Here is a 13,631-nt window from a genome sequence, read left to right as displayed (position 1 = left end):
TCTGGAGAGGACTCCCAGATAAAAAGCAATACGGAGTAGGACATCTAATCCATAAAGGCATAGCGGGCAATGTCGATGAACCTTACAGCACTAATGAGAGGGTAGCAGTAGTCGCAATAAAGCTGAATCGATGGTATAGAATAAAGGCAGCACAAGCCTACGCCCCAGGCTCCAGTCACGATGATGAAGAAATAGAACAGCGTTGTGAAGATGTTGAATTGTGATAAGAAAAATGCAAACTTAGTACACTGTAGTCATGGGCGACTTCAATGCAAAAGTGGGGGAAAGCAGGCTGGTGAACAAGTGATTAGCAACTGCGGTACCGACTCCAGCAACACTAGAGAAGAGATGTTGGTAGAATTCGCGGAAGGAATAAGCTCCGAGTAATTAATACCTTCTTCAAGAAGCGTAGCAACAGGAAGTGGACCTGGAAAAGCCCTAATGGAGAAACAAGAAATGAAATAGATCTCATACGGTTTGCCGAACCGAGCATAGCGCAGGATGTAGAAGCGTTAGGTAGGGTAAAGTGCAGTGACCATAGGTTAGTGATGTCTGCGACTTGCCTCAATATGACGAGAGAAAGAGTAAAATCAGTCAAGAAGAAACAAGCCCACCTAGACGCAGTAAGGGTAAAAACAGACGAATTCAGGCTGGTGCTTGAAAACAAATATGCAGCTTTAGAACAGAGAGATGAAGATGACATAGAGGTAATGAATGAAGCCGTAATTAGGCCGATATCAGAAGTAGCAATTGAAGTGGCAGGTAAGCACCAAGGCAAACAGTAGACAAGCTCTGCCAATTGAGTAACAAATTTGAAGTAGTAGCTTAGCGCGAATAAAACCACGGAAACAAGAAAGACGGACAAGGACAAGCGCTACTCACAACTGTTTAATGGAAGGAAGGATAGCGCATATATATATATATATATATATATATATATATCTCCTCTTGTCACGCATGCGCCTACCAAGCAGAAGAGAAGCCAGTACATGTACATCAAAGGCGGTTGCGCAAGAAGTTAAATTCGGGATCTAGTAATGTGATGTGACACTAAAGTAATGTGACACTAAAGGTTACCAGAAACTCAAGTTAAAGTGGTAGAGCAATATTCTAGAACGTCTAAGGCGTCAATATAATCGCGAACAGAGCTTTAGTAACCGAGAAATTGAGGTAAATGCATGACACGATTTGAGACCCCCCAGCGACATTCCGGTACTAGCCCGATGACGAAAGCACTCCTCATAATTTGTGTTACTAATACTCAACTACTCGTATTAAAAATATCATTTCATTCGACTATAAGACGGAAAAAATGCTACTTGTCTACGTCTATTCGATTCTAAGAAAAAATAACATTTTGACGTTGCCCTTCAGTAATATGGGTGGTCGAAAGGTTTCGTTTTCGCTCGACTCTGCGCCGCTCACGCTTTGGAGTTTCAGTAGTTTCGTTATCGCGTCGTGCTGTGAGGGTTCTGCTGGCTCGCGAAACTTTCATTTGGAAGAAGCAGGGAGAATGCCACGTCCATGTGATGTCGTGGGAAGCCCTCGTTGCTTTCCCGCTCCGGAGAGCCGGTGTCGAGGCCGCCGTCGTAGTACACAACGACGCCGGCAACGCGAGCCCTCAGCAGCAGGTCGAGCTCGTCAGTGCTCAAATCGCTGAAGTTGAGCCCAGCATCGCGAGCCAATCTGTCGTTGTCAGGGTCCATTGCGACGAGCGTCGAAGTTTGCGTCATAGAATGAAGTACCAGCATATGGTCGCGCGTTTCTCCTTCCGCTAGCCACCATACTCCCGCTTTCGCTCTGCTGTCGGCTCTGTCTTGGCTCTGTTTCTGGCCGCGCGTTTGCGTTTTGCGCAGAAAAGCCGTAGCGCCGTCTGCGGACGCCGTTCTACTCACCGATGGCGCAACGTCACTATGAGACCATGATGTCAGTACTCCTCGATCGGAGGGCGGGCGATTTGAACTGCGCTAGAGGTACGCGGACGCTTCAGAACGCATTTTCTCTTAAAATAAGTCTCTCCTTGGCACGAAACAAGCGTTTCGAGGTTTCTGGGATGGTATTTCAACAGTCCACGTTGACTTAATAGTAACCTTTAGTGTCCCTTTCACCAGCCCGTGTTAGGCCTACGAGCCATGAAATCGCCAATCGGATTCGGAATCAGCGGCGTCTAATGAATCAATCTTCGTTATACTCACGCTAGTTGAGAGAAAGCGACAATCGCAATCCTAGCTTGCGAACTTCACGCGTTACCACGAATCAAGCCCAGTTTGGTTAGAGCTGTCGCTTCGATGGGTGCCGCCATGTTTGTTGACACGACGCTTTTGGGGCAGCTCCCGCTAAATCAGTGAAATAGCGTGCGCGACGCAAAGTGTGCGTCTCGCGCATGCGCAGTGGCTTCGACGCTATTTCATTGGAACCCCACACGTTTGGGGCCCATATTCTAAAGCTCTCTATTATCGCAACTGAAAAAGCAAAGGTATGCCCACCGAAAACTTGAATTTCTCTGCCTACATGCCGAACCGACGTCGAATAAGCGAATGCGACATGCACGCCTGAAAAGCTGAACGCCTAGTTCGTCGAACGTCAGTGATCTACTCCGACTAATGCGGAAAGGTCGCTGCTATAACTGTGAACATGCGACTTGCGACATTCACGTCAAAGTCTACGCAGCTTCTCATATGCCCAAAGTGAAACAGCGAGCTTTCAACTTACGAACATACAACACCACAAAAGTTTGTGTACTCGCACACACACGCGTGATATCCGCTTGTTGATGCGCCATTTTAGATTGACCGTCCGCTCGTACCCAGGAATTTTGGACATTGCCCCTTCGGCAATTTGTTGAACTCGGCAATCTGTTGAACTTAATGGGCAGCATTTAAAAAAACGCATATATGAAAAGATCCACCGAGTTTCAAATAGCAGCGTCGAGAGGCCACGCGCACTTACGGTCGGCACTTAGTGCAGCGTTGTATGTCGGTCCGAAACGCTGCTCTACAGCGCGGCGTTGCGGCAGCGAGTGCGCCGTCTGGGCGGTGCTCGCGAAAAAGAACTCGTTCCGATATGTGCCTTTTGAAAATGCTTCCCATGTATAGTTACGATGGTGTACTTCAATCGACCAATTTATTCATGTATCAATGTACACAGATGGGTGAAAAGAAAAAGCTGTCGATAAGGCAGCTTGACGGGTTGTCACCCCCGTATACGTTTGAGCAGCAACCGTTTACAGCAAGCGAAAATTAGTAACAAAGAATAATGCATTTCGCTTAACTAACGCAAGTATGATAATAATATGAAGTAGAAGACAAAAAAAACTTGCATGCTGGCTTATACAAAGTTGAAGTAACATGCAAGTTTGTGAGCCATGTTTAACTGTACAGGAACGATTATATATGAGGGAAATCAAAAGAGAGAACGACACCAAAGGAACGAACTATAAAAAAAATTACGCTTAAGTTCTAGTGCGGTTAGATTTTCTAACACAATACCACGATAATAAAAGTAGTTTTTGGAATTGTACTTTTGAGCATCCGCTCTCCGTAATTAGTAGGGTTTAGAGCCACATTCCAGCACTCCCAATTTCTGGTATTATATATGTGTATCGGTAATGTGATTTCGCAAGGCAAGTTAGATCAGAAAAGTGACGCCGTTTTTCTCTTAATAATGTATTGCTGATGCAATAATCTAATTCTCATTCTAATTGACATTAAGAGAAAGAAATGCAGCTGGGCAGGTAATGTAATGCGTAGGTTAGATAACCGGTGGGCAATTATGGTTACAGAATGGGTGCCAAGAGAACGGAAGCGCAGTCGAGGACGGCAGAAGACTAGGTGAGGTGACGAAATTAAGAAGTTCGCAGGCGCTGGTTGGAATAGGTTGGCGCAGCACAAGGGTAATTGCGGATCGCAGGGAGAGGCCTTCATCCTGCAGTGGACATTGTCGATAACTCCGCTTGTGCTGAACGCATTGAAGTACCTTTTGCGGCAAAGTGTTTCTGAAATGGCCTACCTTCACTTTTCTTTCTCCACTTCGATGGACAGTGGTTCAGGGCCCCTTCAATATGAGACGTTTCGCGCAAATCGTGGCGCAAACGATTAACTTCAGCTGCACCCTACGCGTCTACAAAATTTGTCCGAACCCTTTTGGGGGCCCTTTAAGAATATTGTATCTTTGCATGATTCTTTCTGATGACATATGTTTGCATTCGCGATAGGGGGATGACCCATGCCTACAAAGTAATCATTAAAAATATTGGCTAGTTCTTTACCGTTAACTAAGGTCCCATTAATCTCAAGCTGAAGAGGTTTGTTAAGTGCGTTATTGCTACCAGATATTCTATCTACTTTTTTCCATGTGAGTGACAGGTTGTTTGTAGCTTCCGCCGAAATGCTGTTAAAATATTCTGTTCTAGCATTCCGAATTTCCTCATTCAGCTTATTACGGTATGCATTATAACTCTTTAACAACTGTGGGTCACGACATGCGAGAAAGACGTCATACAGTTTATATTTAACCTTGATTTCGTTTATCATTTCTTTAGTGATGCATGGCTTACGAATTTTTCGAGATGGGCGGAATTGCTTGCATCGGAAATGCGAGCCCTAAGCCTTCTTGGAATACTGTGGAGAAATCTGAAAGGCCGAATCAACATCCTCAGCAGCAAAAATCGCATCCCAAGGCACGACTGGCATATCTCGACGAAAGCTATCAAGATTCCGAGACGTGATGTTTTGTATGAGTATGTATGGTCTGTGTTTTTTGACATGGTGATTGATAGCCGTAAATATAGGTAAGTGATCACTCAAATCACAAGAGATATATTGTTAACTTTAAAGCTCTTAAGAAGGAAGTGGATTAGTGTAGAAGAATGAGTGGTTATTCTAGTGGGTGAATTAATTACATTTATTAGGCCAAAGCTTTCATATAGCCCTACCAAATCACTTGCCATTGAGCATTTTGTGAGCAAATAAATGTCGAAATGGCGACCGCAGACTATATTAAGGTTACTGGATTTACCGTAATGAAAAATATTTTCGAGATGGTTGAAGCACGAAGGGCAGCCATTGGGCGAACGATAAACAACTAATATAATTTTGTCGTTCATTAAAATGCTCCATGCTTCGCAATCAGCTTCTGAAAAGGTAAGATCGTCAAGTAGTTGACAGTTTAGTGTCTCATTTATCGAAATTGATATCCCGCCACTAGGCCGACAAGGGCGATTTATGGAAAACACGTAGCCAGTCAAGGTGAAAACGTTGTCATCAGTGTACCATGTTTCCGTTAGCATGATGACGTCAAACAGGAACCCGAGCTGTTGAATAAACATTTCGAGAGGCGCAAGCTCATTATTTGCGGATTGAGCGCTCAAATGAAAAAAAAAAAAGAAAAACTCGAGCCCGGATACGTGTAGCCTTACATGGTTTTGTAGATCATCAGGTGTGATAGCCATGATGATGGAGCAGCTATTGAACCGTGGTCAAATCGACCTTGCGCGATAGAAGCCAGGTCGTTCTTAGATCGGACTATACGACAGCTCGGTCACCCTCTTTCCGCCTTACGAGTACTTTCCCGTTGGTAAAGTTGAACAAATTGTGTATATGGCAATATCCTGTGCATGGGAGCGCCCGTCTTGAAGATGGAAAATGAATACCTTTCAAAACAAAGCGCCAATAAACGGGCGAAACACAGACGGGCGCTTTGTTCTGACGGTCCTCTCGCGCGGGAGATGTACTACACCACCTGGCGCATGGCGGTGGTGTAGCGGGTGTCCTGCGTTCCGTAAGGTATAGGCACGGGCTTGAATGAATTCTGGGGACTTACGTGCCTAAACCACGGTTTGATTATGAGCCACAGAGTAGTGGTGGACCTGGGATTAGTTTTTACCACCAGGGGATCGCCCCCATCGAAATGCGGCCCGCGGATTGGATCCCGTGAGCTCGTGCTGAACAGGGCACAGGCGCTAAGCCTCCGCGGCGGCGGGTTAAGCACGGGCGCTTCCAGGGCAGTTTCCTTAGTTGCTGATGACACACTGCATTAACGCGTAAGCATTCTTTGGCGAGTACTCTACGTGGTGCCAAAAGTGTAATGCCTTGTACTTGTATTAGAATGTGTCATTTACAAAGACATTTAATCCTTAACCGATAAGAAACAATTTAAACAAACAAGCAGAAAAGGTAATACCCATAGAGATACATAGGGCTCCTTAAAAATACTCGAGGAAGCTTATAGTAGGGGTGGGCCAACTGAAATATTGGGGTGGGTGAAATAGGAAACTTGGGGTTGGGGCCAACTTGAACGTGGTGGTTGGGCCAACTTGAAATTGCGGGTGGGCCAACTGAAGTTCCGGCCCAACTTGTATGCTTACGCATACTGAGACTCTAGCTCCAGCGGAGTTTCTGCATTCTTTTTTGGGGGAACTCGGCTGGTGACGCGTAAACATTTCTGGAACCCTCCCGCGACGGCATTCGTCCGGCGATTGCTGAAGCTGCAGGTTCGTGCGCAGACACGGCGCCCCCCGAGCGGCCGGCTGGCGGCGCAGCTGCGCGAGCTGAACGCGGCCGACGTGCAGCTGTACGAGCACTTCGCGCGGCGCCTCGAGCAGCGCGTGCGCCGCTTCGGCCCGCGGCGCATGGCGCGCGAGCTGCGGCTGCTCGAGCAGCGCACCCGCCACTGGCACGAGCGCTGCGTGCGGGACACGCGGCCGGCCGACGGCGCCCGGGGCTTCTGGGTCAGCGCCAAGGCGAGTGGCGGAGTGCGCCTTGGGGGCTCGGCGTAAATTGCAATGTGCGCCGTAGAGTAGTCGACTAACGAGTTAATTAGCGAACATTTGTTGAGTAGTTGACTATGTGTTTAGATTTAACGCGCCAGTATAATGTGCGCCTCTTCGAATAATCCAGCCCGAGGACAGCAATTATGCTATGGCTGCCCTGAGCGATTTTTAAGCAATTCCATCACCCTGGATGTGCCGGCAAGCGTGACAGGTACGGCGTTGTCGCAGGTGCTGATGTTCCGCCCAAAGAACGACAGCTCGGAGGAGTGCGCGCGCATGATGCTGCCGGAGTTGGTGTTCACGGAGCGGCTCAGGAAGAAGCAGTCGGGAAACGCCACGCGGAGCCACTAGACCACGCTGCCACGTCCGAAGAGAGAACGCGGGACTCGTCATCGATACAACCGGTGCACGTACAAGTACAACGTTATTTACACGAGAAACATACGCAATGCTTATCTTGATACACAAAAGAAGATGCTCTTACTACAAGGACTCACTTTCGGCAGCCTCAACGAAATTCGTCAAGCAGCGCGAGTGGGTGTCGCGATAACGCAAAGACGCTTGTGCACGCCCGCTACGCAGCGAGCCGAGCTGAGCTCGGGCGCGGCCGGTCGCGGCGCACCGACACCTGCGCACAACGACGGAGCAGCTCCGGGGCCCGTGACGCTGCAGTTCTGGTCTTCCAGTTGCGCTTTGTCCCGGCGGCTGTTCTGACCGACCCGCTCGTGGCGAGAGCGTGGTGAAGCTGTGGCGTGTTTTACCTCAATCGGCGCATCTGTGCCTAGGTGCTACGCTCAACACGCGTCCGGCCCATGCCACAGCTCCGTGGACACCGCCGATAAAGTCGCGCAGGTGACTAGGTGACGTCACCACAACGCGCCCACTGGTGCCGTGCACGACGCGAGCGAAACACGTGTGCTCGCCATTTGCGCATACAGTTAATCAGCTGAACGAGGCTTGGAAGGACTGTAGCTTTATTCTAGCGAACAAACATGGGGCAGTCCGTTTGCCCCACAATATTTACAACTTCATCTGCAACGCTACGTAATTAAGAAAAGTAGATGAAAATCGGCGTAATGTTAGAGTCGTCTCAGCGGCTAACTGTCGTATAGTTTGTGGACAGTTTCGACAAGAATTACAGCCGTTTTATGTAACCATACTGCCTACCTAGACGGCCATGCATTGACTGCAGACGGGAATTCTGTAACGTTTACAAGTTCACTGTGAACCAACTAATTATGACAAACAAATGAAAGTCGCCGTAATGATAGAGTCGTCTTTGCGGCCAATTTCAGCTTGATTTTTCCCAAGATACCGGTATTAGATTTACGCAGCATTCGCGCGAAACTTTTCTTTCGTGTCGACGCGTCGACGGACGGGCATCGATCGACCGGCGGCCGTGCACAGCTATGCGCGCATGCGCAGCTCCGCTCGGGATGACAGTAGTGCGGTTAGCATTTGAAGCGACGCTGAAAGTTAGCTAGAATAAAACAGGATACAAAACTTGCATTACCGGCCAATTTCATTAACATGAACATCGCGCGAGCTTTCAGAGCGCACAATTCAGAGACATATTTCTGGTTATCTTGAGGAACGCAACATTCCAGCAAATCCGCAACATACCCTCCTGAGACCCCGCTATGGGGATTTGTCCAATATATTGGACATTCAGATATGAGACAGTACTCCTGTGACAAGGCTTTCATCCTCATAAAACCACACTGTACAACTTATTGGACACCTGCTTGCGCCATCTATGCAGCATTGATGAAAATACATCGTTCAAATTCCCGCCGAAACAGTTCCACAATGGCGGCATTAAGCGGCGCGGCGTTTTACGGCAGCTGCCGGAGAAGTAAGCACTCTTTCTCGTATTTCTACCTGCTTTTAGGGCATATCTTTGATTTTCTATTAAAGTTGATACAACAGCGTACGCGCAGAATACAAAATTTTAACTATTCGCGCGCTTACCTTTTTTTACTCTTCCTTTGATTTCGCGTGTCCATTACGTTGGACGCTAGGACTCAACCCGGTTATTTTGACCGCGCTTTTTCAATGGCCTTGTTATGAACAGTAGGCGAGTACTGATGGCGTTTAGCGGCTTGCGGACGAAATTGCGTCTCTTCTTTTCTTCGGGGGACCGGCCTCGCGTGTCTTATGGATTAATCCAATAACGTTTCTTTTTTCAATCCATGGCTTCGATCCGCAAGACACCTACTGTCGCAGATGGTCTCGTAAGGCAAAAAAAAAATCAATATCCCTCTACCAGATATTATTCGCATGTACAACTTCAACATGGGCGTTGCTGACAAGGCAGACTGAATGATAAGTTACTACAGGATAAAAGCAGGCGTGAACAAGTGGACAATCAGAGCCATCTTTCACCTCTTCGACATTGCCCTCAACAACTCCTGGTTGCAGAACACGCGGGACATACGCTCCGTAAAGAAACAGCGGAAATAAATACTCAAATATATGCAGTTCCACCAATCTGTTGCTGAGACTCTCGTGGCTTAAGGGAAGAAGCAGGATGAAACGGAGAGTGAGAACGAAGCCGAGTGGCATCCGCCATCAAAGCAGGCTCGGCTGTCTCCTCGAGAACCGCAAGAAAAGAGCACTACCCACTACTCAATACTGGCAGACACTGCAAACACTGCCCGTTGCAGACTACAGGGCTGCGACATGAAAACGAAGTTCTTTTGCACCAAATGTCGGCTCTTCTTCTGCATCACCAAGGACAAACAGGTGTTTTGAAATTGCCCACGGGAAGTGAACACAAGAGCGAAATTTTTTTTTGAGCAGAGGAATGCTCTTCTTATGTACTTTATTGAATACTTTGCCTTTTGAGTTGTTAAAATATTTTTGCACATGAGTTTTGCGTAATATCCGCGGTATGTCATTACGTGCGCCCTGGGTAAAGAAAGACCGGGTAGCATCCCAGTGTCCAATATATTGGACATCGCGCTGAGCTGAAATTATCACGGCTATTGAAAAAACATTTAACACTTTTCACCTTCATAACCATCCTGATTTATTCTGAAAGTTTGGTAAAAACCTGTGCACCCAAATGCATCCCGGGTCTCAGGAGGATACAGCTGGCTTTACGACTATGCATGTTTCGCTAGCGCATTGAACAAAGGGAAACAAACCGACGCTGCTATGTTCATGGACGTCACCAAAGCGTTAGACAATGTCTCGCTTGTTAAACTGCTTCATAAGTTAAACTTCGGGCTTAAAAAAAGATTAAAATATTAGCCTGGATTATATCCTTTCAATCCATTATTGTGAATAGAACGTTCGCAGACTTAGTTTCGTTGATTCTGCAGCGTTCCACGTACGGGGATCGGTCCTTGGCCCGTTCTAACTTTTATGATACTGAATGTCCCACGTAACTTGTATCAACAATTAAAAATATACATTGCCCACGTAGCTGGACAGAAACAATTAAAGTAGTGTTGTTTGTCGTCGCTTGGAGCAGGTCAGTGGACTTTTTGTATTTCTTGTAATGGCATAATTATTATTATTAATAAATCAACTTCTCAGATATTATATTCAGAACAAAATTGTTAATGAAAAAGTTGTAGACCATCCTGAAAAATTCCCGATCCAGCTTTCTGTTAATAAATACGTGCTCCATAAAATTGTTTCCCAAGCCTGAAAGCAAATCCGCGAATCGCTAAAAACTGCCGTGTGACTATAGTCGCGCGGCACTTTTCGCGCGCTTTCGCAACTTCTTTCAGGATTGCAAAAAAAAAAAAGAAGAAAAAGCTTTATGTAGCACGTGTTGATCGAGCAATGGAAACCTGGATCTGGAATTTTTCAGGATGGTCTACAATTTTCTCATTGGCACTCTTGCCTTGAATATACTATTATATCTTTCACTAAAACCGATATCGCGAAGCTAGAGAGAGAGAGAACAAAGACAGGGACGTTAACCGGACGCACGTCCGCTTTGCTACCCTGCACCGGGGCAAGGAGGCACGTTAGGGACAAAGAGAGACAGTACATTTTCGCGCACGTTTGAAGGTACGCATCGAGTCCACAAACGGTCACCAAGACGTGTCGACTTGAGGCATACTGCAATAACGCTTTCGCGGATTTTTGCACCACCGACGCGTACATCCATGATCGTAAGATCTTCATTTCCGAAAATGGTCGAGCCTCCCACCGGTTGAATGCTCTAGGTTCACGTTCGACGTCGTACCGGGGACAGAGATATGTTCGATCGCTTCTATGCAGTTACACACGAGTCGCGCGACGTGGGCGTATCCCCTGTTTTGATGCGGAAGGAGCGGGCCTTTGTGAATGCAGGAGCCCGACCAGTTCCGATCCCCTTATCCAGAACCGACGCTGCAATAAAGCTTCATTTCGTGACTAAAGCTATGACACAGAAATATTGGTTTTCTCTCAACCTCCCGAAGTGTCATCTTCATACACTGGATCCATTGCTAAAGCTACAAGTGCCATGAAAAGTTGCCCACTCTGAGCCAACATGGTTTTGCCGCCTGTGGCTCGGGCAACGAGAAAATTTCAAAAAGAGAGCGGTCGCAGTTTGGCCCGAAAGGCGAAGCACCGACTGCGAATGCAATTTAGTCGACAGCGACACGAAGCAAGGATAGTGGTTTTATCGGCCATATACACTTGTAAACATTCGCCTTGTAAATGAATTAACAGGCATGTTGTCAGCGCGCAGGCAAACACGAACAATTCACACTTGATGACCCCGGACACTCGCTGTCAAAGCGCTGGCGTGAGGAAGCATAGCAGCAGCAGCGAGCGAATTAAGCGACCTTCATGCTGTCTATTGGCCTCGAGCTCCACCACTGGAAAAGCTGGCGCCACCGTCGGCGTGACGTGCTAGGAGGGATCACGTGGACATAGCGGCCGCGTCGGCTGCTTCGGGAGCGCCGAAGCGAGCTGAAAACGAGAGTTTAAATTCCTTCGTACGCTGCGGTCCTCATTTAGTGGCGAGATTTCCCCGCTTCGAGTGTCTCCTTTACAACGCTTGAAAGCACTACAGTAGGTAGTGGCTGCCTTTGAAGGCGCGCAACATGGTAGGCTACTGCTCGGTGCCGGAGTGCCGGACGTACGTAACGGAGGCCGATGTCAGCCTTCTTCACACGTAGGCGCAGGACAAGAACCCGCGTGAAGCTTTGCTCGCGAACCACAAAACCGGCAAACAGACTTAGGCTACAACTCGATTATCCAGCAAGCACAGACGCGAGGAAGATTTCTGCTACGGCGCCGTGTCTGTGATGTTCAGAAAACGCGCACTGAGACGCTCGCACGAGTCCGTTGCCCGAGTAATGTCACGAAGGTTTGGTCTATGAACTTGTCGATGCTATAGATACTGGCAAGTTCAGTGGAGTGGAAAGGGAGCGGTAAGAAGCACATTAAAAAGAAAGCATGGCATATGGTCATGTTTGTGTTATGAATTAGTGCACTGGATTACAAAAAAGGAGCAGCGGGAAATCGCACGCTGAGAACACCGATAAGCATACAGTGTGACGCAACTCTAGAAATAATATTGAAAGGTAAAAGAATTTAGAAGAAAAAAAAAGATTGAATCGTCGCGACGGCACATCACAGTCCCGTAGGCGTCGAAGTCTCTACAATGAAATTATTTTTTGAACAGCTCTGATAGCGCCCACGCAACAATGGTTGCTTGTATACTGTCAAATGCTCATATTCTGCGGCCTAAAGCTCATGGCACAGTGCGAAAACGGGCACGCGGCGAAAGCGAAACAGTGCGCGGACAAGCATGCAGACGCGCAGTCGGTCGCTGCGAATCTGTGCGATCGCTGCATTGAGGCTTCATTCTATTACGCTCCATTTAGTTATACAAACACTATAAGAACATATTTCACGTAGTTTGCTCTCAGCGTTTACCTACCTTTCATGCAAGAAGCCGGTTCAGGAGACTCCATCGCGGCGACCGCGCGCAGTGGCGTTCGCTGTACGTATTCGGTAAAGAGGTAGCGTCTGTAAACGATTGTGCTCTTTCAGTTTTCCCAAGATTATTATTTAGACAGCAAAAGCTTCTCTCGTTTCGAAAGTACTTACAGAAATGTCCGGAAGAGCTCGCGCGTGGTGTTTTCAGTGAGAGTTGACAGCGAAACCTATGAGGAGCGCGCCACGTGATCCCTCATACTACGCCAGTGAGCCGCTTCCGATAGATGGCGACTCCGTAACTCCTCGCCGCCAATAGCTTCAACGCAAACTGAGCGGCGAGAACGCAACACGCACCAAAATATCTGCAGATCGCTTTCGAGATAGGGCGCGCGCGACTGCGCAAAGTACGCACTTGCTGCCGGAGTAGCACGCCGCCCCCCCCCCACCTTCCCTCCCGTGCTGTCTCCCCGCTTTCCTCCCTGGCGCGCGAACGATTTAGCCACGATCGTCGGTTCCCCTTGCGCGCGAATACGCAGTTGTTGCCTGAGAACGCTGCCCACGCCTCCCTGCCATCTCCCATCCCTACGGCCTTCCGCGCGACGGTAGGCGGCGCGTTTCCTCGGCTTTCCTCCCTCACGCGCGCCATATTGAGCCCCGATCGTCGGCTCTTCTCCCGCGTTTTCACTCGCGCATACAGCATACGGCGCGCGGCGACGGTGTTATCGCCCTTGTACTTTATACGAAACATCATGGTGACGGCGACGCCGACGGCAAAAATGAGCCTGGAGTTTCCATATCATTGCTACGCAATAAAAAAGCAGTTAGGTTTATGTATGTCATCAAACGTCAAGTTATTACTGGGTGAAATGCGCACTGATAAGACCTACATATCTGTAACTGGTGTACAGGATGCGCTTACACGGCATCAAACGAGATTTGAAGGTCTGGAAGATAGAAGCCGGAGGTCCAA

The 13,631-nt window shown here is 47.9% G+C and overlaps 1 protein-coding gene across 1 annotated transcript in view; it reads left to right on the top strand.

Annotated features, from left to right (window-relative positions):
• LOC142570250 (galactosylceramide sulfotransferase-like) overlaps positions 1-8,556 on the top strand; it is a 53,157-nt gene extending 44,601 nt beyond the window's left edge. The window contains exons 6-7 of the mRNA XM_075678651.1: positions 6,503-6,739; positions 6,998-8,556. Coding sequence (XP_075534766.1) covers positions 6,503-6,739; positions 6,998-7,120 — 360 coding nt within the window. The 3' untranslated portion in view covers positions 7,121-8,556. The remainder of the gene's footprint in view (positions 1-6,502; positions 6,740-6,997) is intronic.
• The last annotated feature ends 5,075 nt before the right edge of the window (positions 8,557-13,631 follow it).

The sequence above is a fragment of the Dermacentor variabilis genome, chromosome 2 (assembly GCF_050947875.1).
Source record: "Dermacentor variabilis isolate Ectoservices chromosome 2, ASM5094787v1, whole genome shotgun sequence".
In the NCBI taxonomy this organism is placed as follows: Eukaryota; Metazoa; Arthropoda; class Arachnida; order Ixodida; family Ixodidae; genus Dermacentor; species Dermacentor variabilis.
The sequence above is the reverse complement of the archived record's forward strand: the minus strand, read 5'-3'. Positions and strand labels throughout refer to the sequence as shown.